General features: G+C 37.2%; 1 protein-coding gene across 1 annotated transcript in view; it reads left to right on the forward strand.

The window, feature by feature from the left end:
* Positions 1-26,219, forward strand: part of USH2A (usherin) — a 390,408-nt gene that overhangs the window by 145,388 nt on the left and 218,801 nt on the right. The window contains exons 22-29 of the mRNA XM_056357449.1: positions 2,445-2,571; positions 2,961-3,062; positions 4,220-4,408; positions 4,923-5,053; positions 9,944-10,217; positions 13,235-13,438; positions 13,579-13,659; positions 15,938-16,123. Of these exons, the coding sequence (XP_056213424.1) occupies positions 2,445-2,571; positions 2,961-3,062; positions 4,220-4,408; positions 4,923-5,053; positions 9,944-10,217; positions 13,235-13,438; positions 13,579-13,659; positions 15,938-16,123 (1,294 nt within the window). The remainder of the gene's footprint in view (positions 1-2,444; positions 2,572-2,960; positions 3,063-4,219; positions 4,409-4,922; positions 5,054-9,943; positions 10,218-13,234; positions 13,439-13,578; positions 13,660-15,937; positions 16,124-26,219) is intronic.

The raw sequence follows: 26,219 nt of genomic DNA on the forward strand, positions 1-26,219 counted from the left end.
ACATCAGCATGAATAGCCACAGAGAATGGTATTTATTTAGTTATTACTGCCTGTGGGCTACTAAAAATTAAGACTTGTTGTATGGCTTGGCAGACTAATCCAGATTTGGTTCCCTGTGTGTGATTTCCAAAATGCATAACAAGCCATTTCACAACAGGATATTTGAATGTGATTGCGTAGTCACTCAGATGGTTCTGGATAAAGCGCCGTACAGAGCCCTCTGATGTGATGTATGCGGTACCCTGAATATTGTTTTTTGTTTGTTTTTCTTTTTCCCCTGAAATTAAGCACAGGTTAGCACATATAGTTGTGTGGTCCCAGACTGAACTGGTTACAAAGAAGTGTGGTTTCTGGTGTGTAAAACTGTTAATGCTCTAGACTGTTGCCAAACATAATATGAAGAACCACTTATTCAGGCACCTGATCTTTAGAATGCAGCATCGTTTGTAACAATTTTAACGCTAACTAAGTACACTTTGATGAGACAGCATTTAATAAAATGCTCATTAATTTCATCATTAGCAAGGGTATGCTAAGAAGTAAGCCAGTTTCTTATGTCACGCCCAATTAGCATCCCATGCTAGTAATCCCATTAGTATTGTTGAATTCACTAATGGAAAAACTAATGGGCATGCTACCAGGGCACATTAATTGGGCATGACACCAGTTCTGGTTTTAATTATTAAACTACGATAATGAAATGTGTGTTTGTAAAATATTAAAATGTTGAAATAGGAGAGAAGACAATAAAAAATAGTATATGAAAAAGTGCACATTAGTATGTAAGGATATATAGCTTTGTATTGTTATCGTGGGACAGAGGACTGCTGTACAGACTGCCTCAGTAACAAGATGTTGGCTGAGTGGAGTAGGAAACATGCTGTAAACATTTATTAGGGATTTTTTTTTTGTAATCAGGTTCATATGTACGTATCATATTTTCATACCTAGCAGACACAATGGCAGTCTGCAATTCAAAATGTACTGTGAAATGTACACTGTGACTGTAATTCTGTATGCTGACAAGCAATTTCTAAGTGATGCACATTACTAAAGGTAGAATACTAAATTTTAACAAGAGGTTTTTAGTATTAATCACAATAGGTGGTTGTTTTTGTCAACAGGTTTTCTTCATATGCATAACTCTAAAGGTCCTTGAGCCAGAAAGTACTAGAAGATCTGGGGAAAAAACCCAAAATTCTGAACTATCTGTTTTGCTACTGCAAAGTAACAAGATAGACCCCCAAATTATAAGGAAACTTTTATTTTTCTTTTTTACATGTTTTTTTGGAAATTGTTTTTTTGAAGCCTGTCTTAAGCTGTAAAGCAACTGCAGATGTTGCGGTTCTTTAATGTTATGTAGTGGCTATGCAAAGAAATGTTTTTCCATTCATATGCCTGATACATAGGACAACTCTATTCTGTGAATTCAGCAGAATAACTTTGAGTTTCCAGATGGTTTAAGTACAATATAAAATCTTGATACAATATTACAGGAATTGTTGGGAAATTAGAAGATTATTTGGATATAGATCTCGTGAAAATTCTTGAAATACATTAATTTTATTTTTATTGCATCATTATAAGAATGTATGAGATACTTTGGTTGTTTACAGTCTTGAGACCTGGTTTGACAACTGCATCTGTTATGTTCCTCTTGCTGAGTAATTCAGAAAAGATTTTTCTGTATTTTGTCATGGATGTCTCTAAATTCCACCCCCTCATAATTTTTTTTTTAACAAAACCAGGTAAAAATTCTAGTTAAATTTCAAAACGCTTTTACAGACATCCCTTGGACAGTGCAAACATCTTCAATAACTACCTTGTTTTGTTTGTTTTGTTTTTCTTTTTTCTAAATCTCTTGGTATGACCTTTTCCTTCCTAAGTGTATTATACTCTCGCCTAAAAATTCAAGTCCTCTTGATGCCACGTTAACAGAGACAGAACATATACACTGTCCTACAAATACATTTTTGGGGGTCTCTTCCTGTAGGTAGGTGCTGCACTCAGCAATCCTGATATACAGTTGCTTTCTGCAGATGGAATATTGAGTCATGGCCATAAACTTCAAACCCACAGCAATCCATGAAGTAGTTAAACAGAGACTTAATTAATATATAAGTAAAAAAACCAAAACTCAAAATCTGAGTGACATGACCCTCAATAATTTCTGCCTCATCCTTGTCTTTATCAGGGGAACTACATAAGGTTTTCTATTTTTAATTGAAACTGAACTGGATCCTTGATCTCTCATTTATTACTTGAGAAGGTTAATTTAGTGGGGAAATCAGTCCTAAACATCTTTCAGTATTCTAAAAGAAGTTAAATAAAGGACTTCTGTCTTTTTTTGTGTGTTGTGTACCACGGTGTGTTATAAACAGTAAGGTGTAATTCTAAATCTTGCCATCATAACATTCTAAATCAGATTCTTCTGTTAATAAAAGGGATCTGCTGTCGCAGTCACTCCGACTAATGATGGTGGGAAGGAGTACAATGATAACAGTTGGCACCAAATAATTGCTACACGGATTCAAGCACTGGGCAACATCACAGTGGATGGTCAATACACAGGTAATAACTTCAGTTCCATTTTGCTTTATTATTTTGGTATCACTCAGGGTATTGCTCACTTTTCAACTACCTTTATTCATCCACACAGCAAAAAATCACTCAATTTTCTGACAAAATCGCTACTGTTTTGTCTGTGCATCTGAGGGATCTGTCTGCTGTGAATCTTTGATAATACTAAGTGGGAGGAGTTTGTCTTTTTGTGCTTGTGAATCTATGGTTGTGTTGATGATATTCTGTAAAACAGAGCTGTAAATATTTCCTGGATATGTATGGAAAAGTATTAGGATATTCTATTACATTAGCAGCTTTTATCAAACACTGATATTCTGTTATTGGATTGAAAATTCTTGAAAGCATTGAACACAAGCGTAATAACCTATTTTGTCCAGGTTCCTCCTTAGCTACTAGTGGCAGCACCATTATTGGAGAGAACACCGGAGTTTTTGTTGGAGGACTTCCACAGGGTTATACTATTGTAAGAAAGGATGTAGGTGAGTATGACTGTGATATAACGAATCCTATACAGTGGCACTGACTTAACTGCTTTTCCAGTGCTGTAGGCTGTATTGACATTGTGTCAGAAACATAAGGACATTACTTAATTTGCCTAATTATTTACATAGTTGTTTTAATCGAAAATAAGTATGTTTCTCGAATTTTACCTTTCAGGTTAGATTGCAACATTTATATAGCTGATTTCATCAGCAGTAAAACAGTGTATGAGGTCTGTGTACATTGTAATGAATTTTATGCACAGAACTGGTATGCATGTGGAACTTACGGGTATGTTTTAGTTTATAGATTCCCAAATTATTTTCCAAAATGCACATACAAATTGTTTTTATTAGTTTAAACACAGGGTTGTGCATCCCACCTGCATGCAGGGATACAACACTGACCTTTTTTGGTGCGAGTTTGTATTCTTCAGGGATTGTTGCATTGAACTCCATGGTCTATGGATATATCTGTATTCTACAGTTGTATTTATGTGGAGCTGGATTGTAGCTGGCTTCCAGAAGAATCAATAAACATATGTTTTCATATATGAACTTGATATATATGCTGAGTGTTTATTCTGCCATCAGGGAACAGAGGGGTGACTGCATAAAAAAAAATAGTATACAACCAGCTGTTCTCACTGGATTCATATCCAGGCTCTTGTTTTTTTCATATTAACCGAAAAGCAAAATTGTTTGTTAAGTTTGTGTTTCCACCATAGGTAAGGATGTGAAATCTAGTTGATGATTTGATATGAGGGACACTAGAGCCCAATTCCCTCTTTCCTTCTCTGTCACTTTACTAAAACCAGAAATATGTGCGTTATTGTTTTGTTTAAAGAGGGTAAACCTGAAAAAAATTCCTTGGAATCTTCATGGAGTAGATTTATGCTGTTGATTTGAAAGTATCTGTATGCAAAATCTCGAAGACTTCAATGATTTCTAGCTACGTAGCAGCAGCTACTTTCTTTAGTCACTAGACCCATTCAGAAATCTTGACTTGGCTGGGAGACCAACTTTATGAAGTGACTGATGGCTGGTTATCAATACACACATGGACGTATATGATAGGGTGATCATGTATAAAACATAAATTAATCCCTGTGTTTGGTTGTAGGTGATTGGCTTAAAAAACTTTTATTTTTTTACAGGGATGAAGATGATTGTCCAGAAAGGATTTGTGGGGTGTCTCAGTGAGATATTTTTGAAAAAATTACATACTCCCTATGAAAACTGGGAATCTTTGAACTGGCAGGATGCTGAAGAGCAAAACAACGTCTATCATATTTGGGAAGGATGCCCCATTGTCCTCTCTGAAGGAGCACATTTTCTTGGCAAAGGTAGTTTGCTGTACTATTGCACTAGCCAAGTATATTCTCGAGATATAAAAGATGATTGTATCAAAAGTACTGCAGTGACCTGCTTTTCAAAGCAGTTTTAGTTATATAAGATTAATCTTAGATGGTTTAAAATTTGGTTTCTGGGTTTACAGAAGACTATCGCATGAAAGAGGAATTGCATGCACAGACAGGTAGTGCTGTTGTAACTGTATGCAGATTTGATATGCACGTGAAAGGTGAAGTTTCACTTTTGAAGAGACACAGATGCCTATAATGTATCAAAAATATGCCTGGTAGCAAAATTTAGGACATTGCACCAGTCTGGTTTGATGCAGTACGTTATAGATAACTGTCCTTTACAAATGTGTGAACAATAAAGTGGTAAACCTTAATCTTGAAACCCAAGTGTTTCATGTCAGAGTAGGCACTAGCACCTAGAATCTTGCTTTTAGTTTCTTGAACCTATTTATTTATACATTTGATTAACTTATGCATGTATTCACTTTCTTTCAAGGGTTCCTGGAACTGCATTCAAGTGTTTTCAGTGGTGGGCTGGAGTTTGAGATCTCGTTCAAATTTAGAACAGATCAACTGAATGGATTGCTTTTGTTTGTTTACAATAAAGACGGCCCAGATTATCTTGCAGTAAGTTCAGAAATACAAATAACTATGTTAAGATTTGACCTGTGAGTTTTGTCTGCTAAGATATGTCCAGCTCTTAATGAAATTTCAAACCAGAAGGTTTTTTTGTGGTTTACTTGTTTGAAATGCTGGGCATGTCAAAGTGTAAGGGGAGCCAGAAGACTCCAGCTAGTGCTCAGAAGAAGTTATCTGTGTTATTTATATCATAAATAAGAAAGCTTTCAATATATGAAAAGCAGATTTATTCTTTTTGCTGAATTAAAAATGATTAGAAAGGAGAATAAAAGATGTATATTAAAAGCTTTTGCTTCATTCCTGGGAATGTATAGAGTCACCCAATTTCCCAGTTCTTGCATTAGAACAAAATTAGTAAAATTGTAAATCAGAAAGTTTGTGACGGAAATTGTCCTGTATCCTAGTAAGCCTTTCTCTTTAATGTATATATATGTTTTTATAATCAGTTTGATTTCTTCATTCTGATTTGAAACATACAGATGGAAATTAGTGGTCCAGCTTAAGCCCATCTCATCCCTGTCGCTTTTCCCAACACTGTAGAGGAAGCTGCACAAATCCTGTATTAGGCAAATTTGACAGACAATGCCTATGAACATTCAGTTTGGTGTCTTAAGTAAGACTGGTTTGTGCCCAGAAGTATTTGTGCTTCCATCTTTTCAAATATTTTATTTAAGGTTCAATGTGTTAGTAGTAGTTTTTAATTTTTTTTTTTTTAAATTAGTTACATGGCTCTGGAATTTCATGTTTTTCTTCCCCCAAGAATTCTGAATGTATTTAGACTGGTCACCATTGCTTAGTGGGTCAAACTATAGTTACTAGCACCAACTAGTAGTTATTACAGAGGATTACATTGTGAGTAATATCTCTTCAGTTGGTCCAAGAAGCAATGATTTACATTTAGAGTTTTGATTGTTACTCTTTATGACCCTATCTGCCCTTTCTGCATTTTTATTGGTTTTCATTCATTTATTTATTAATATAGAGCTGTTTTGCTAATGGCTGTCATGTCACAGCCTGTTTTATTGCATGGCATTATATCTAATGTCCCTTTTCTTTTAAACTTCTGACCTAAAACATGTAAATATATTTTTCTCCTATTCAGGTCAGCTATAACTTACTCTGTATTTACTTTTTATATTACTGACTTTTCCAGCACATCATTTTTTCCTAGGTTTTGAATTCTGCTAGACCTGATACTTTCCTCTTTTTCAAGCAGCCCTAGTTAAAAAAATCATGAGTTCCAATAACAAGTCTTGCTAATTACATGTTATTACTTCAGTTTTAGCCTCAAGTAATGACCAAAATCATGCGCTAATAGCATAAGATCCTATGCATACCCTGCTGTACCGTCCTGAAAAGACTTGTGTGTAATTCACAGTTCAGGTGCACTATTTACATGAACAGTATTCACAGGGACAAGCATGGGGTTTGGGTTCTTCTGGAGATTCTTTCAGTGTATGATCTTTTTTCCTTTCTCTTGCTCTGCGAAAGACCGACAGAAATATGAGAAAATAGATTCTGACTGTAAAGGAGGAAGGGAACTTAACTAAATTGAAATGGAGTCAAAAAGCACGAAGTAGTTAAACAAAACACTTTCCTTCTCTATTCATACTTCCAGAATTTTAGCAGTTTTATATTTATATAGTTTTTAGCTGAAAACTGTGATTAGATTTTTTTCTTAGCATCTGACCTAAGTCAAGTAATTTTTTTTTATCTCACTTTCCTCCTGACCTCAACATTTCCATAGCTTTAAGATGAGGAATTTTAGAGAGGATGGGTATACACATGCTTTTCCAGCCCTCACAGCTTTGTGTTCTGCACAAACATAATGATGACAGAAGGTTTTTCCGTACACTTGAGCTCACAAAAAAAGGTTAATAGAAAGTGAAAATGAGGTGTGTAGCATGTTGCGCATGAGCTATGATGTCTTTGTTAGGAGCTTTGGTCAGGAGACACTTCAACTGCAAAACAGATTAGAAGCTATACCGCTTATCCTGAGTGCCGTTGTAAGACTATATTCCCTGACCCTTCCCTTTGCATAGGTCACAGCTCTCTTATTAGCTTTATAGTTTTGGAATGGTTATAGCAAGACACACGGCTGGCCTGCTACCAACAGCTGAAGACTGTCTTGTCTTCTGCCCAAGACAAAATTATGACCTAGAAAGGTGCTGTGTGTAAAGGTCACTTCTTCCATGCCCTGAAAATTAACTCAAGCCAGAGAGGTCAATCTGATTCTCTTTGGATCCAGGCATAATAATTATGAGCAAACTGTGACCAGGTAAACTAGCATGAAGCACTAGCTCTCACTCTGGCACGTGTTTCCTCATGAGTCTGTGACTGAAAGAAGGTACTGTGACTGCTGATAGAATCTGCATTACTGATTTTGATGCTGAGCTCTTAGAAGAGCAGCAAAAGCCCAAGCACTGTTAATCTTATGTGCAACACTGGCACCAGCTCCACAACATTGTAGCTGATTTGCTTCTGCAAAGCTGCAAAGAAAGAAGACCTGCAGGAACTTTTTTTTTTTTTGCAAAAGAATCGCACTGTTGAATAGCTGCATGAAGTAAAATAACCAGCATCCAAGATGAAAGCATTAGCTGTGATGGAACTAAGGAGGGGTGTGAAATGAGTGTTTTGAGAACTCAAATTGGAAATCTTTTTTTATTAGCAAAGAAGTGACTAGTACTCATGTGGGACTTGTGAAGGTGATATTCCTGTTGGTCACTAGTGATTTCTCTCTGGTGTCAGGAAGAGATTCCGATTCCCTTTCCATTAGAGTGACTGATTCTGAGTAGGCTATTCAGGGGTCTGTTTTGGGCCTCAGCTCTCTGGCTGGCAGGTCTGGACAGGGCCAGTACCAGTACAGAACATCTCTTTAACCTCATTGATTTAACCTTGAAACTGGAAAGAATGGATCAACATCAACACCACGTACTTTTTCTTTCAAAGGGCTCACAGACTGACTGTCATTGCCAAGTTCTTTTGAAGTCCGTTGCTTATCCCTGCTTGTATTCCTGAATCTCAGAAAGACTTCCCAGTTCAAAGGACATGAAGCCATAATTACTCTTCCAGATTGTGGCTAAGCTTTGGCTTTCCTAATTCCAACCTGACAGGCTCAGGTATATCAAAATAAGAATTGTGTGCAGAGGGAATAGTATTAATATTTTTACCCCATATTCTGAAAAGCAAGTATGCTTTTATGCATTAAACTGAGAACCTGCTCAGGTTTAGAGCTGTGATACAATGCTCTTGTTCTGTTGAGAGGTGGTAACTGAGATGTCTGGCGGAATAAGATGATCTTCATCCGTTTTTGTTTTAAAGTAATAATATATTTTCCAAAGACAGATTAACAATCAAGCTCATTAAGTGGTCCTAGAATTTTATCTGAAGGAAACAATTTATCTGTTGTTTTTCTCAGCCTATGCTCAATACAGAGAGAATGATAGATCTATGCAGGACTTCAGTTTGTTTTCTTTTTTTTTTTTTAACTTCACCATGTAGAACAGTTCAAAGTGAACAGTGGTCCTCTATCTTTAGCTGCACTTGGGCATTCTAAATGTCAGTTTAGGTCAACGCAAAAAGCACAAGCATTATTCACTGCCTGCTCTAAGACTATGCCGAGATGAGCAAATTGGAAGAGGGATGTGCTGAGTAGTGACCCTCTGTCAAACACCATGCCCTCTCTCCAGTTTCCACGTCTGGCAGACTTGCTGGCATATTACTGTAGTCATGTAGCTGAATGCTTTCTTCACACCAGCATAGTGTGCTCCATATTAATTCTCATCAGTGAAGGAGAATGGTGACTTGTCCAATGGACTGCTTTTTCAAGCTATACTCGTCAGCATTGATGCTATGATCAGTCCTTCACTTGGATTGTAGAGTCCTTAGCTATGAAGGTCTCTGAACTCCTGGAAATGGGAAAAAGTATGGACCCACTCTGGAACAGGACCTGTATTGCCTGTGACATCTCAACCGTTGAGTTCTTTCTTCAGTTGGGGTCCCTGTTAAGGAAATCTAATCCAATTACAAATACTGTAATGTTATCCGTAACCTAAAAACGTCAGTTTGTGTACATTGGTGATAAGCATTTATATTAAATCTGTAGGGTTTATTTAACTTAATAAGATTTTGGCATGGGAACAGTAATGCCTTTTTTTTGAACGTATCCATATTTTTCAACTACCCGTTCATCACCTATGTGTTATGTATCCATATTTTTCAACTACCGGTTCAACACCTATATGTTTAGTGCTTTATACATGTCAATTTACAGCCTCAGCCCACTGGTGTTCCATTCAGCTGGCATAAAGAGTCTTGTAGTAAAGCATTTGGAAACTTCTGGAGTGAAAAATTTAAGTAAAATTTATCTCAAAAAGCACATACAAAACCAATTATGTTTTTACAAGATTTAGAAGAATAAGGACAAAATGTATGAGTGTAAGAATCAATGTATGCTGGAAAAAATTGAAATTGAGTTCACCAGCCAATTAAAAAGACCTTAATCAAGTCTGACATTTCATTTCCTTATTATCTTGTTACATTCTTCTAAAAAATGAGTTGATAGATAAAATAATGTTTTCTCATTCTCAAAAAAAAGCAAAACAGTCCCGATTCACTCTTTTCTTTTTATTTAGTTACATTAGTGCCAGTCAGTTGTCAAAAAAACCAGATTATATTTTCCTACATTCCTACGCACTATATTTTGCATGTTTTGTGTAAACAATTTTATTGTAATTTCTGCTATCCTGAACATAAACATTCATTGTTCATTGATCTTGTTTGTTGACTCCCTTGATGATTTTTGTAAAATAACTGTCTGTTGTTGCTGCGTATGTGATGTCTTTTTCAAAATCTTTTTTTCTTGTTTAAAATATATAGATTGAACTGAAAAGTGGAATATTAAACATCTTTTTAAAAACGGGCATTGTCTTTACACAAGTGGATCTCTGGATAGGACTGTCTTATTGTGATGGAAAGTGGAACGAAGTCACTGTGAATAAGGAGGGCTCTGTAGTTTCAGCAAGTATGAATGAACTGAGAGAGCAGATGCTTGAACCCCGTGTTCGGGAGCTGAAAGTAAACTCACCCGTCTACATAGGAGGAATCCCACCTGAGGTTCAGAATTTTTGTAAAGAGTTGGGCTTAGAACAAGGTAAGATGACACCAAGAGGAAGATACATTTTTTCAAAAACTGGTGTAATGTACAAGGTGGACATTTTCCTGATGATAGTGTAAATTCATGAATATGTAACGTGATTTTTTTCCTCCCACCCATTGCTTCTTTAGCTACCAGTTATTCCTACCCATCTAGCTTTACTTAGTCCTGGTTCCTCTGTAATGCTATAAAAATTCTTCCAACCCATTGATATCTGAAGCAATCTAACTAATAGGAGAGGAACTGGAGAGTAGCAAATAGTCATCTGAGATGCCCAAACAGAAGTTCTCAAATCTTCAGAGAAAGCCAATTTAGATAAATTTGTTTCATGTTATCTATTTGTGATCTGCAGATCTGGAATACAAAACCAGTAGAAGACTGTAAACATAGCTTAAATCACTGTAAGGAGGCTGGATGCTGCCACATGGAAGAATAGTTGACAGTTTATTAGCCCTTTTTTAGGTGGTACTGATTCTGGTCTAAAAAATTGAGTATAAACCCGTGAATTTGGATTTTGGCTGTTACTGTGATGTTTTCCATGTTATCAGAAGAAGGGGAAGCGGTCATGTTTTTAGCTATCACTGTGATCCTTCTGTTCTGGTCAAAATTCTAGGGAAAAGAGAGGAGCATTAATTACAGCCTGATACTAGTGGCCTCCACAAAGGGATCTACTGTATGACACGTGAGGTGTCTGTTAGCTCTGTTTACAGTTTGGGTATGTTTTTTCATTATTTACAAATCTATTCATCGGTCATGGTGTATTTTTCAGATACTGTGGGCAAATAAGTAGCTGTCAGGAAGTGATTAGTGGGGAGTAAGTGGCGTTGAATGCATGAACTCACGTTGAATGCATGCATTCAAGTAAGCTCTGAAGAGCTGCACTGAAGCCTTGTGATTTCACAGCTTCAGTACTGTGGAATAGTTTGCATCAAATCCATGCACTGGCATTGACAGATAGCTCTAAAATATAGTTTTAAGTATTCCTCCAGCTGTAGGTATCGCATATATTATAACCTTCCTCCAGGTCTGGGTGCATAATATTTATGGCCCGAAAGAGCTAGCCGGTGGTACTGTGTCAGTGTTGCCTAGTAGCAGATGGTACAGCCTCGTGAGTGGATGTGTTCACAGATCCTGCAGCAAAGAGATCTGTGATCAAAGAATCTAGGGCAAAATAAAGTCTAGAGTGAATATCTGAAGTGCGAGTTGAGGCACATCAATAAACACTACTTTTTTCACCAAGCCTCCTCCTCATGCTGCAAAATAAGATGGTGGCTGTGTATTTATGTTCAGAGTGTTTCAAGATAAAAATATTCTTGTGTGTTTCTAGATGTAGATTTAGATAAGTGAGTTTAGACATTACAGCTTTTAAGCATACTTTTATTTAGGACTATAATGATGCAGTGGTGTGATAATAAAATACGGAGACCCTCCCACTTTAATAATACTTACAAAAGGTTTTCTCAGTTCATGGCTGCTTGGTAGTTAATTTTGAATAAAGGAATATTGCTTTCCTCACAGCAAGTATGGGATAAATATCCTCCTCCCACCTCCATGTTAGTTATAACTTTAAGAGTAAAGGGCCTTTGCATGACCCATCACATGCCCTCCTGAGAGGGCAAGATGGAAGGGAGCTAGCAGGAATATTTGTGAAAATTTGCGCTGTCATTATTTAGCAGCTACCTGAGGGTAAGCAAGATCAGAAATCTTCAAACGGTGATAAATGCAGCTAAAAAGATGCTAGAAAGAATATATTACAATAGGTATGCATCTTATCACAAACTAAACTGTTCATTTTGTCTGATGATTTAGATGCCCGTGCAGACTGGGACTAATTCTTTCCTCTGCCACAAACCGCCTAAGAAATTTAGCAGATCACTGTGGAGTAGGAGTTAGGCTTAAATTAGGATGTATTAATTTTAAGGAGCAGTTTGTCTAAATTTCTAGCATTGTGGAATTTAGACACAATAGAGAGAGGAGGTGTTTTAGAGGGTTATTCAAAATGGGTGTCTAACTTCAGTGTTCCTTTCTTTTTGAATGAACTATGTATGGATATTAGGTTCTCAGATCAGGTAGCTAAGGCAGGTGTTACTGTGATCTGCCATGTTGCAGTAATAAAGACAATAAAAGTACATAAGGTGTAAATACGGTGCTTTCACAAAGGTTAAAAGGAGCACTGATCTGAGAGAGGCTGATTTTTAATTTACAAAGATAATTCTTCAATGAATTGAAGTCTTCAGTTTGGTTAGTGCTTACTTTCGTTTTATGTTAAACACTGATCGCTGTACTCAGATTTGAGAACTATTTTTTATGACTTTGTTAATTTATTTGTAAATTAAGTCATAGGAGTATATAGAAATTTTAACTGCATTCTGAATTTTTTAGCGTTGATTTTACTGCAAGTAACTAATTTAACATATTTGTAATGTTGATAGGAATGTTTCACACATAGAAATAATATTATAAGTATATATAGAAATAAATATAAAATTAAGGGTTTTTTTCCCTCATAAATGAACAGTTTGAGGTTACGGTTTTAGAGTATGTTTGTAAACAGCATACCAGTTATATTCCCATTAGGAAAAACTGATACACTTCCATGATGTCCTGAAGTCAATTATGTTTTTAATCTACATAGTCCTCTTAGTTTGAGGAAGTATGTATATTGACAAAATATTAGCAAGCAGCAGAAAGCTGATTTTCAAACTCAGAATTGCTTTTATGGTAGTAATTTGAAAGAGAGAAGTGACAGAAGAAAAAACAGAAAGCTATTTCCTTGCAGGATGGGATTGATAACAATAAAAGTATAGTTCAGTAAGGCAGGAACCCAACACCAGAATACCAGGAATTTTTACCAGCTTGGTATCTTGAAAGTGGGGACAGAATGCCGTGCTGGAAGTCAACATACGCACATTACAGTCTTTAACGCTGAAAATACAGGACTGAAAGGAACAAAAGTGATTCTTAATTAATGACTGAGGCTCTTTATGTGATACTAATCCCTTACTGTTTGCTAGGTTTCGGTGGTTGCATGAAGGATGTTAAATTTACACGAGGTGCTGTCGTTAACTTGGCATCTGTGTCCAGCAGTGCTGTCAGAGTCAATCTGGATGGATGCCTATCAACTGACAGTGCTGTTAACTGCAGGGGAAATGACTCCATCCTAGTATACCGAGGAAAAGAGCAGAGTGTTTATGAGAGTGGTCTACAACCATTTACAGGTAACATGTTGGGTCCTTAAATGAAATACATAATTTTTTTTCCATTCTGTATTAATGTATTACCAAGTTCAGGGTGGTGTGGTTTTTATTTTTCTTTCTGTTTTCCCCCCCTCCTCTATACTTCTCTCTATTCTTTGAAGAATACCTTTATAGGGTGGTTGCCTCACATGAAGGAGGATCAGTATCTAGTGGATGGACCCATGTTCGTACAAGAGAATCAGGTAAATATAATTCTAAGTCTTACTTATTCCAATTGTTTGTTAGCTAGCTAATGTCAGGTTGGAGAAAATCCTGCCACAACAATTTTGAGTAGTGTAAGCTGCGTAGTGTTTCTGAAGGAGCAAACATGCTCAATGCTTTGAATAGGTACCAAATTACTGTCTTCAGCTACTTGTTCAGGCAAGTATTTTCCACACATAATTCAAGGTCTTTTTCCAAATATATATTAGATTATGTAATTATGTGAGAGCAAACAATATGAAAGGATTTGACTGCATTAGCTGAGTAAGAACAGCTGTGCATCTAGGTGTGTTCATATGTGCACATCTAATCTCACGTTACAGGAGTCTGCTGCAGAAAGTCTGTATTTTTCTACGTATAACTTAATGATACAGAATTATGTAGAGAAAGGAGGTACTGGGGTAGCTGGCACAAGCTGTGGAAGATAAGAGGCCATACAGTTGCTAGGGAGAAAATGTTCTTGTGAAAGTTTTTCTTTGTATTACCTGCACATGTGTGTGCTGCTCAGTGCTGCTAAATGAGGATTCCTTTAACGAGAAGTCCATAGATTGAGTGTGAAAATGTGGCAATATTTACTAGAAAAGCAGTGTGTGACTTGTGGAAAAGGTTTCAAAGTAGGAACATAATACCCGCTGAGCCTTAAAGATCAAAATTTTCACGTATTTTTATGAAGAAAATTTAAAGGACCTTTCCTCTTCTGTTCAATGTTTTTGCAAACTTTATTGAGCCAGCAAATTTTTGAAGATTTACACTTCTGCATATTTTATTTAACTGACTTTCCCTCTTCTGTAAATTGAAGCCTAATTGCATTCCAGAGAGTTCTTTTGTTGCAGGATATTTGATGTATGATCTTAAAAAAATATACAATAACTGTGTAAATATTGGACTTGCAAATGAATTCTTATACAACTTACAGTCATTGTTTTGTACTGCCCAGAAGAGAGAAAATACCTGCATACTTTCATATCAACTGTCTGGCAACTGCAAGGTTTACCATAAATTTGTTTGCAAGCTGACCACAGCCCAGCCCATGTTCCCCAGGGCTGGAGAATAATTGCGCTATTTAATTATTTTTGAGTTGGTTTTGTTATGTCCCTTATGAGAAGACCATCTGCTATACAGTACCTTATCTTGCCCTGCGATACACTTCAGAACTAATAAAATCAATGTATTACTGTAGTAACTGAAGATTTCCTAGAGTACCACGTTCTTACTTTACACAAGAATCACAACTTCCAGGTTTTATACTTTCCATTCTGGTACCCTTCTTATAAAAAACAAGGCTGCATTCATATTTAATGAAACTAAACAATCAAATTACAAAAAAATAGGTTATTTGATGGTGAGAAAAGTGAATGATCATCAGCAGGGCTAGGGAGTCCACACGCATTTACAGCAAACTCATCATCCATCATCCTGCCATAGTGTTCCTTGGGCCTTTCCTCTGCATCCCTTGTGCAGTCATCTGTGATGAAGTTGTTACTGGCCAGACCTTTACTTGGTATAGTAATATCTAATAAATAGTTAAAGGTTATGGGAAATGGGATGGTTTTGGGTTGGTTTTTTTTTTTATTAGCAACTATATGCATATACGAGCTTGGCTTTCCAGTTGCTTTTAAACATCTTCATTTTCCTTTCTTTCCCCCCTTTGTTTTTCTTTTTATAAAATGAAATGATCAGAAGCCAAGGATTTTGCAAAAAGGCCTTACAAATCTCTGCCTTGCCTTGAGACAGTTGTATGGCATTGTGGAAATATGAAAGTAAATGGAAGAGCTTGAATTTTTTGAAGTACTTTTGTGAATGAGAATGCACATTTCTAAAAATGTTTCATAGCTGTTGGCATTCTGTGGCTTAGATATCCAACAGATAAATATCAACCCCTTCTCTGCTGCAATGCTATCTTGCTTCCTTCAGATGTATGCTTATAAAGCCTGAACTTCTTAGCTACATACAATCCACCTCCTCTCTTTGTGAGTGATGCTTAAATATGTTTGATACATTAAATGTTTTCGGAAAATCACAACAAGTTAAGGAGGACTGTTATGTAGATGGGGTTTTGATGGTTTTGAAATATAGCTTAAACTGAATAGCTCAAGATGTGCAGTCATATTAAATCAATGCTGAAAATTACAACTCTAATAAATTGTATTTATGCTAATGGTTGAGTCTGATTTACTGCGGCCATTAAAAGTGAAGAATAGGGGCAATAGTCTCCTTAGAACTGCCATTTTCTCTATTTTCTATTTTATCCTTCTACAGTTCCACAAAATGTGCCAACTCCCTCAAGAGTTCACAGTATAAATGGTTACAGCATTGAGGTCACCTGGAACAAACCTGCTGGGGTCATAGGTGTAATTGAGAAGTACATTTTGAAAGCATACGAAGAGGATGGTCCCAACATACCCATCACTAGTGCTGAGCTTGCTGACACTAGTATGGTCACAGGTAAATGTTGTTAAGTATCAATTTTTTAGGCACATCTAATAACATGGGGTGTTTATAACCTCCTTTTTTTGAGCTGTAAAACATTACTTGTCTACTTTTGTGTATACACAGCATAGGTAATGTTTGGAAGGGTAGTATTTGTGTCAGCATCCACATACATAGCAATCTACTGACTTCAAAGAACAATAGAAATTAAGATGCAATGCAGATGATAAAAAAATTATTTAAGTTATGCCTTCCCACTCTGTTGATGATTTTGGGGAGGCAAATGCTTTTCTGTTTGTTTTTGCTTAGTATACATGTTTAAATTTTTTTCCTTCCCCATTCTTATGTCCATTTAACCTAAATTAACTCTAAATATGGGTCCCAAGATACTATTTGACCTGATATATGAACGCACTTGATATACTGGCCTAAATCGTATAAACCTAACTGATTTCAGTGGGAACTTGCATGCATTTATGTTGATCAGATGCTTTGGTTGATACCACTGGGATGTAGAGGCGGGTTGTTACGGTATGAAGGAATTTGGGGCCTTGGGCTTAAGGGGTTTGGTCACTGCTGAGCTGTGGGTTGTGGACAGGAGCTACAGGAACCATTGCACATGAGGTATTTCCTGGAGTCTAGATAATTTTATCCATAGGAGGCAGATGTTTTCAGGAGGAAATGCTGCACTCTTTCTGCTACGTAGAGAACATTTTGGGACCTCTTTTCTTGTCAGGATAGTGTGTCTGGCTTTCTGCTCTCTGTTAACAGACTGCCTTTGCTGGCTGCTGCGAAGTTGCCTGGCAAGGGAGCACCTTACAGTCAACAATCTATATTGTTATGTGGTGACTAAATGGGGCAATAGTCCAAAATCTTACTTTAATTGTAACAAAATGTGACCAATAGATTTGTTTATATAATCTCTACAATTAATTATATAATTAATAACAATTTAAAAAGTGCTTTTGACATAATGATCAAAGCTGATGGTTTGGCTCAGCTTTGGGCACTCTAGTAGTCTTAAAGTGCCTTAACCCTCAGGCAGTATATTATTGCTGCTTTCCTGAAGACCAGGTAAACATATGCTTAGTATTTTTACACAAGTATATATGTTCTGCATTGTTTCTCTGCCATAACATATGTACACATTTCCAAAAGCAAACATGCATAGATTTTATTTTCTTCAGTTTGAAATTTCTTGGCTGTTTGTGAAGTAATGGGCTTACAGTACCAAGACTTGCATGGGTTTTCTATTCTTACTGTGAATTATTTGACGAACTTGTTTATTTGAATAGTCTTTATATGTGCTGTAAAGCAATACCAATTCTATTACTGTAAATTAAATAGTAGAAGCATATGGTTTAGATAGCTTATTCACAGCTGATGGATAGAACCAAAATTTTCTTTAAATTTGTTGGCATTGTGCCATGATTATGTGTCAGGGTTATGAAAAAGTCTATGCCAGGCTGGACAGGTAAGAGTTTATCTGCATGCAGCTTTCAGGAGGCAGAAGAGTAAGGCTTTCTTTTTTTATTAAATAGAGACAGTAAACATATCCCCGTTTTTTAGTCTATTATAGCAGATAGCTGTTGAATACTGCAAAATAAAATGACCCTAAGAACTGAAGAATACCTGTATTTAACCACTGACCTCTCTGACAATGTCTGATTCTAGATGTTTAGGGGGGAAAAAAGTAAGAGATGTGATGTGTCGAGTGAGTCTTCCTGTTAATAAAAAATCATCTTGTAGTTTGTGGAATTCCTAGGCTGAAAGTTGCATCTGGACCATCACACTTAATGGTCTGTGGTAGAATTGCTTTTCTTTTTTCAATGCATTTATGTCTTTGGCTTCTGCAATGACAGTAAGTTTTCCAATTCAGTTTTGTGTGTAAGGAGTGCTTCCTTTTGTTGTTTTTATCTGCTGCACAATCATTTAGTTACGTATTTTCCAATTTTGGCGTTGTATGAAATAAGTAATTCATGTTCTCATGGTGATGTCAGGGCTGAGAAGTGAAAAATTCCATCACTGATCTTGAAATTATTTTACCTTCATCCCACTGATTTCCGTGAAGCCTACACAGGTGGACTATTCTGTGGACATTGAGAAATGGTTACCCACAAATGTGAGACTTCCAAGAAAATGTGTGGCTTTACCTGATGAATGATCTTTCCTGGTTAATCAAAAGTTAACATAAACACAGAACCCCACCAGAAGACTGTCTTTGCTTACTTTTCCTTTGAGTTTGCTGAGAAAGTAAATTTTACTTATTTTCTCCCTAATTTCAGGGAAATTTCTTTCAAAATTATTTTGTTGAATTCCATGAGAAGATGCTACAGTAACCCTCACAGCCAGGATTGCTAATGCAACAGCAGAGAGGAAAGTGCCACAGCTCTTGGTGGGACTGCTGATGAAGCAACTCTGCTATTTTTCCACTCCCTCATTCAAGTTTTCGTTCACTGTTAAGCCTAGGCACCACTTAATCTTCTGCTTGCAAATACATCTGAGGGCACTGACAACCCTCTTTATCCTACTTTTTTCCTTGTACTTTTTTATACCCATCTGTTGTGTTTTGTTTTATACTTAGACTGTACATACTTTTGAACAATTACCATGATCTGTTCTGTGCAATAGGGTCCTGAGTCATAACTGGAGCACAGCAACAAAAAATTATTAGTAGCATTACCCATTTCCCAGAAGGCTGTCCTCTGTGTGTGTCAAATTCAGAAGAAACTGTTTTACCCTTGTCAAGAAGAAAAGCGGAGATGAGTATTAAATAGGTCTTTAAATGAGCATTATCCCAGTCTCAAATGCCTGTTTCTAAGGAGTCAGTAACCAAAATCCTTCAAATACTGACCCCTGCAATCTTCAAAATGTGAAAATGTGGGGGTTTTTTTGCTGTAATCCAATAAATGTATATTCAAATTAAAATCCTTAAAATGAGGTGCTGACTGTTGAACCAGGAGTTTATTGTATAAGGTAATGTATTTCAACATGGTGCTCAAGATCTGTATTCTAGGATAAGAGTATAAAATTAGAGTGTAAATTTGGGGGGTTCAAGGAATACTGTGTAGCCCATCTTGCCTTCAAAGAAACATGTAATAACATTGATACACTTTGGATACAGGCAGTCACACTCAGCAGAGTAATAAAGGAAGTACAGGGTCATCACATCAAAAACCCCAACAAACAAACAAAAAACCCCCAAACAAAACCTCAGAAACATTCTGAAGGCTGTGTTGCTTTCCTCTGTATTACAGTGCATTCCACATGGTGGCATAAAAATTTGGAATTTAAGTTGGAATTAGTATTTAAATAAATGAAAGAAGCTTTACAACACAGCATTTCAGAACTGTTTGTGAGCATCTCTTGCTTGTACTTTCCTGTGAAATCCAGAATATCACAGAGTCACAGGATCATTTGGGTTGGAAAGAACCTCTTGAGATTATCTAGTCCATTCCCTCAGCTCAAGCAAGGTCTGCTGGCACAAGTTCCCCAGGGGCATATCCAGTCAAGCTTTGAATTTCTCCAGAGGTGAAGATACTCCTCTTTGGGAAGCCTGTTCCGGTGTTTGACCACCCTTGCAGCAAAAAAAGTAGTTTCTTGTGTTCAGGTGGAACTTCATGCATTTCAGTTTGTGCTCATTGACTCTTGCCCTATCACTGGGCTCTACTAAGAAGAGTTTGGCTGCTTCTTCTTTGTTCCCTCTCATCAGGTATTTATCCACATTGATAGATCACCCTGAGCCTTCTCTTTTCTGAGCTGATCAGTCCCAGCTCTCAGTCTCTCCTCATAAGAGACATGCTTTGGTCCCTTTACCATCTTAGTGGCCCTTCTGTATCATCCACAAACCTGCGGAGGGCGTGCACTTCCCCCATCGTCAAGGTCATTAATGATGATTGAACAGTATTGGCCCCACAATCAACCCCTGGGGTACACAGCTGTCTTGCCTCTAACCAGACTGGATTTTGTGGCACTAATCACAGTGCTCTGACATGTCTCTTGTCAAGCACATATGAGAAAAATATTTTATAATTCAGATCGCTCTCATTGTAGAATTTAGGAGCCTGACCAGCCTTTAACTTTTACTAGCTCCCAATTATGGGCAGTGAAGAACACTTGTGCAACCTGTAAATAATACTTCAATATAATATTCTGCAAAAGAATTCACAGACATTTGCTATTCCTCTTACAGATTTCTCTTCCAGTTTTGTATGGCTTTTTGCAATTCATCCTGCCTGTGTCACTGCAGCTGCAGTCGTGGCTGCACATACGATAACGAGGAAATTGTCAACGGCTTCCCCTCTGAATGCTCACAGTCACCATTCCCTCCTTCCCTCGACACATATTTATAATTACTTTTCACCTTTTAGTCTTTTTATTGTCAGCAGATGAATATCTCAGGAAAAGTTAATTTAATGATTTAATACGGTTAATCAAAGTGGCTGGGCTGCACCTCTGCTCTGAAAGCACGCTAGCTCGGGAGCCCCTCAGAAGAGGCGCCGGGGCTTCCTGCCAGGGATGGAGGGGCCGGGGGAACGCATGGCCGGGCGGGCAGGTGCCCGTGCTCAGGGAAATGCTGCCGGCTGGGGGGTGCTCCCTCCCAGGGAGAGCCCTGCCGGGCCCCAGCAGGCACTGCCAAAGCAGCCTGTGGCTCTACCACCAGCCTCTGCACGCTGACAGCCACCTCCAGCTGGTGGGGAGCAGTCCCGGGCCCAGGCCCCACCGTGCAAGGCCAGGGGGCAGCAGGGGCCGGCTGCTCCCCTCAGGCCAGGAGCCAAGGGTGGCCATGTCACAAGGTGAGCCCAACATGAGAGCTTGCTGCCTGGGGTGGCTCTTGGGAAACGTTTTGTTCTGAGGGGTCCTCTGATCTACATGGAGCCTCTAAGCAATTTGCCACAACCAGGTAGTTTGCCACGCAAAACTAGTAACTTGGGTGTTACTTTCATGCACTTGAAATTACTTGAAAGCTCTTGGTGCAAATATTTTACACTTGGATTGCAAACCAACTAATGTAAATATCTGCAGGGCCAGAGCACTAGGAGATCCCAGATCCCTACTACAAGTTGAGACAAATTTCTAATGTTCTAAAACTTTTAATGTAGGTACAAAGAGTCACAACATACCAACCAGGTTTGATATGTTTAGCTTACATTTACTAACAACTAAAATCTGACAGAGGTTTAAAGTAATAAAAGCTGAAACTTTGTATTGAAAATATGGTTTTCAAGAGCTGCTTTGTCAGGTGTTTGAACTACACTTAAATGCAAGAATGGTTGTTGTTTTCAGGTAAACTATTTCTCTTTATCCTAATTTTGTAGAAGTAACCTTTGCTCAGAAGCAGAGATGGGTGACGGAAAACACCTAAATGTTTCCCATAGCTGGAAGAACGATGGTATTTCCTTCACCGTGCCATGCCACAGGGTGTGAGATGTGGGAAGCTGTATGCATCCTTCCCCCACAAAGGAGTATCGTGTACTGAGCCCCATGTAACTATTAGGGCTGCCATGCTCGTTGTTGGCCTGTTTTGTCCCTGTGGGTGTCTTAAGGGTATATGGTCTCTCTTTGACCCATATGCACATCTCTCTTAGTGGGGGAAGCTGAAGGGAGCGCACCAGAAGCTGCACCTCAGCCCCTGCTTGCATCTGTGACTGTGGCCACTAATGCAGCGTAGGGTAGCCAATAGATCTGTCTATGCACATTACGTTTCTCTGAGCTGTCAAGTGGTGCTTGAGCCTCCTAATGACTCTAAATCAGTGGCAGAATGCAGGTTCGTACCTCCTTTCATTTAGCTGGTTTAGCAGACCAACAGCCTATTTTTCAATATATGCATTATAAAACATAAATGATATTAAAATTCTGAAATATTAAGGTTCTAACTTGATTGAGTTTAGACCTAAATTAATATTGTTTACAGTCCAATGCTGTTGTATAAATTTATTCATATGAAATGTAAATTGTCTGATTAAATAAACCTGAACATTTTATCAAAATTACATCAACTGTTAGCTACATACAAATACTTTATTAATAAAAAGAAATCAACTTCTTAATGTTTGTGAGGACAGAAGTGATTATTAATATGGTTTTTTTATAGACATACTAAAAAATTTGCAAAAAAGTTGTCATTCTCTTTCTGCAAACTTTTAGAATTTAATATTTTAAATTAAAAATCCAAATTTTAAACCAAAATCCTGCAGAAAATGAATAATGACAAAGTTTTGTGGAAGAATCAAAAGTAACATAGTGGTAGATATTACAGAACCTATATTCTCTGTGGTTAATTAACTCTTGGTGCAAAATTGGACTGTTGGGCTAATGTTTTCCACAAATTGAATCGGCTAGAGAGTTGCCCTGTGTTATGGGGAATGTAACAGGCTTCCTTGAACCACTGCAGCCTGAATTGCATCTTCAGGATCAGTGGAGTTTATGTATGGTTTGTTATGAAATTTTTCTATTGCGGGGAAAAAAAAAGATCTTCTAAGCCACTGAAATTCTGTAGCTAAAATAAATCTTTTTTTGTTCTTATAAGCCAAAGAGTTGGAACAGGTGCCCCATTGTTCAATAATTCTTCAGAATTTCACGACACGTGCTATACTTATGGTAGTATGGTAGAAGATGCTTTAAGAATGCAGATGTGTGCAACAGATTGATGTGCGCAAGCTTTCAGTCCAGAAATGTGTATTTAGAAGATACATGTACTTAAACAGTTTTGCTACAATCTGTCATAAACACAAAGTCAGCTGAGGACTTCCTTTTCTGGTCAGTGGACTGTGAGTAAGTGTACTGTGGCAATGATGCATCTCGACACACAAGTGACTTTGTTAGACAGATGCTGTAAGACCTCAGGCATTCAAATTGGCTAAATAGTCTTTAGGTTTGGGGAGGGGAGATTTGGTATTTTATATTTTTTTTAAGAGCTTAAACAAGTTTTGAGGTAAATCTGTAAGGTCAAGTGTTCTTTCAATTGGAATATGTGTATTTCAAAATAGGTCCTTTTGAAGTAGAGTGTTAGGGAGCAACCAATGAAAAAATCTGGCAAGGAAAAGTCCCTTTGGCAAAAAATACACTCAGCTTGTGAAACAAATGGAATTTGTGTGCGTAAGCTCTGTGATTGACTTTGGGTACCTTAATATTCAGTAGCAGAGCTGAGATTTTAGGCTGCGTATGAAAGTAGTGCCTGGTTATGATTAAAATTAGTAAATAATACCTGAAAAAAAAATTTATTGAACTAGCCTTGCAAAATTGTCATTTTCCGCTGTCTTAGTTGAGTGCATTTTTTTGTGGAAGTGAGGAAAGAACTCTAGTATTTGTGTTACATCTGTAAGATTAAGTAGCTTTTCTGTGTGGGTGAGTGGGATTAGTTTTGTTTTTATGGGCAGGCTCCTTCAACAAATGTATTTTAAAAACTTCAACTCAATTTATATTTGTTTAACCAATTAATTATGCAGAGTAAAAGCTTATAAGTTACCATAAGCAAGTGTGTCTCTTCACCTCTGAAGACTTGGTGGTGTTTTGAAGCTTCTTTCTGAAAAAAACAGGATGGTAGATTGAAATAGTGAAGCAGCTGCTTTCATAAAAGTCTTTTTACTGGAGGAGGAAATTGCTAAAATACTATAATTGCCTTTGAATCTATTTTTCAGTGTTTGTGAACATAATATTAGCCTTCATACCTTAGTGGTAAAACCATTTTTTTCCTTGATGAGAAGTACTACTTTTCCACTCAAAATCTGCCAGAATATTGCGGAATCTGGCTGAGCTACCTAAATATATGAGAACTCCCTTTTAGATGCACTGAACAAAAGAAATGTCTGTTTTATGGAGAATTGAAAGGAAGAAGCTGGATATTTTATCTTATATACTGTATGCGTTAGAATGATGAATGGAGTGGATATAAAGATGCAACTAACTGACTAGTCCTCGCATCCATTTTACCATAAATTCATTGTTGACCCTTTACTACTGTCCATGTCAATGTTTTTATCTCTTATCTGCAAGAATGAACATAGCGTTTTCTCTGTCACAACTCTAAACCTCAACTTTAAATATTGCAAATAATTAAAGATCATTTAAATAAAAGTATAGAAAATTAAATACTAGTTTTGCATATAAAGTGGGCTTAATGTTCTAGGTGTGATTCCAGATCACTCTTTTAGACTGTTAACTTTACATTCATATTTAACAAATGACATTATTCAGTTTCATGGGGTCACTGTGTCAAAATGTCTGTGTTAGAACTTTAATTTATTTCCGAAGGTTCTTTGAGTGGGCAGATAGGAGTGGTGTGTTAGAATGATTTACCGTCAGAGATTCCCCATGTGGATTTTAAGGCTTGGAACGTAGTCTATGATGTAAATTTTAAGTCTAGATGGATTCAGCTGCTCTGTAGTGGCAGGCTGAATGAATGGGACTCATATCCCAAATGTGGGAGGCTGACCCTCTTTTTCAATATTGATGATGCCTCTAATTCTATCTCCTGGTCAAAGTGACAATTTATCTACCTCTCTGCTGTTAACATTAATAGAATATATGCAAGTACGGTTGTGGCCAAATTTTGCTTTGTTAGCATCCCATCTTGGAAAGCCTGATGGACTTTTATCAGATCAGCAATTATTGGGTATAAACAAGAGATGCCTGTCTAAGTGTGTGACAGTTGAGGAGTTAGGGAAAGTTTTTTTAAAGCTGCCAACCAACTCCATTGGATCGTAGGCTATTTTTAATTGCAAAATGTATTTTGCTGTGCTATAAATTAATTCACGTGTATCAGTGATGATCTTTGCTATGGGACTGCTGACTTTGTACTCTGAGATAGTCAAGCACTGAGTGTAAATTTCACTGGCTGACTAAAAGTGCAGAGGAAATGAGTGGGTAATGAGAGCAGAGCAGCCAGTTCTTTAATTGAATTAAAAGCCGGGTGACACCAATGCAGACACCTGTCCAATTACAGACAGGCCAAGGTGTTTACCATTGCTGTACAAGCGATTTGAAGATGACAGAAATCTTTCCGCCCACAGATTAACATAATGAAGGAGAACAGATTACAGTGGATGCTGGCCAAACAGATAGGTTGGCAGCTGAGAAAAAAGTAGTTTGCTGAAGTATGTAAATAAAATCTGTGCACTTTCTATTGCCTACCTGTGAAGCACATCTGTTTCTTTGTTGAAAGAAAATAGTGCAAGAGTACATGTGAAGGAAAAACATTAATTAGGAAATGAACAAATTATTTTTTAAGTAGCTGCCTTTCCTGAATAAATTTTTTCAGCATAAGCCTTCTGTTGCAAAAGGGTTTATTTGTTTGGGTTTTTGGTTTTGTTTTTCTTCCAAATTCTCACTGCCCTTCACAAACCTATCTATGTACACTCTGTTGCACTGCAGGTGCTTTATATAAAACCTTACTTTGTCAGAAGTAAACCAAACAGCCCAATCCAAACCTTCCGCAGCTATGGGCATCTTTCTGGATATGTGCTACTGTAGCTCTCAGTGCCTGAAGCCATTGATGACCCCACAGAATGTCTTCCATCAAGAAATGCAAGGAGCATTAATTCACTGCTTCATAAGAGAAGAATGCTGCAAGTGCTAAACGTACAAATAAAACTAAATTGCTTCCTAAAGCACAGCAGAGTGAATAGAGATGGCATATACACTATACTGTGCTCCTCTTGACCGACAACTTGCAAATGTCAGAGTCAGAGGATTTGGTTTCTGCATCTGTTTATTTGCTGAGGGTAAATCCAAAAGTAACTTTTATATTTTCCTGTGTTTAACCCACTAAGTTCTGGAAATAAGTACTTTGTATTGTTTCATGCAAAAAAGATGTTTTTTTGACTGATGAAATTTCTGTACTGAAGAAGTTACTGTAGATTGTAATAATCCTGCTTTACAGGGATAGGAAAATCACTATTTCCTATTTTCTGCTTTTTGAATGCTCTTAAAAATATTTGCCTTCCATTACAGGAAGATTACAGGCACATTTCCCTGAGGTGTGGCTGACACAAGATTCTTTTTCTTTCCTGTCTCATTTACGTTAGATAGTAAGATACCAGTACAGCTTTCCACTGTTAATTGGGGATCTGTAAAATGAAAACATAAAAAAAATCAGTGAATTCTATCAACT

The sequence above is a fragment of the Falco biarmicus genome, chromosome 12 (genome assembly GCF_023638135.1).
Source record: "Falco biarmicus isolate bFalBia1 chromosome 12, bFalBia1.pri, whole genome shotgun sequence".
NCBI lineage: Eukaryota > Metazoa > Chordata > Aves > Falconiformes > Falconidae > Falco > Falco biarmicus.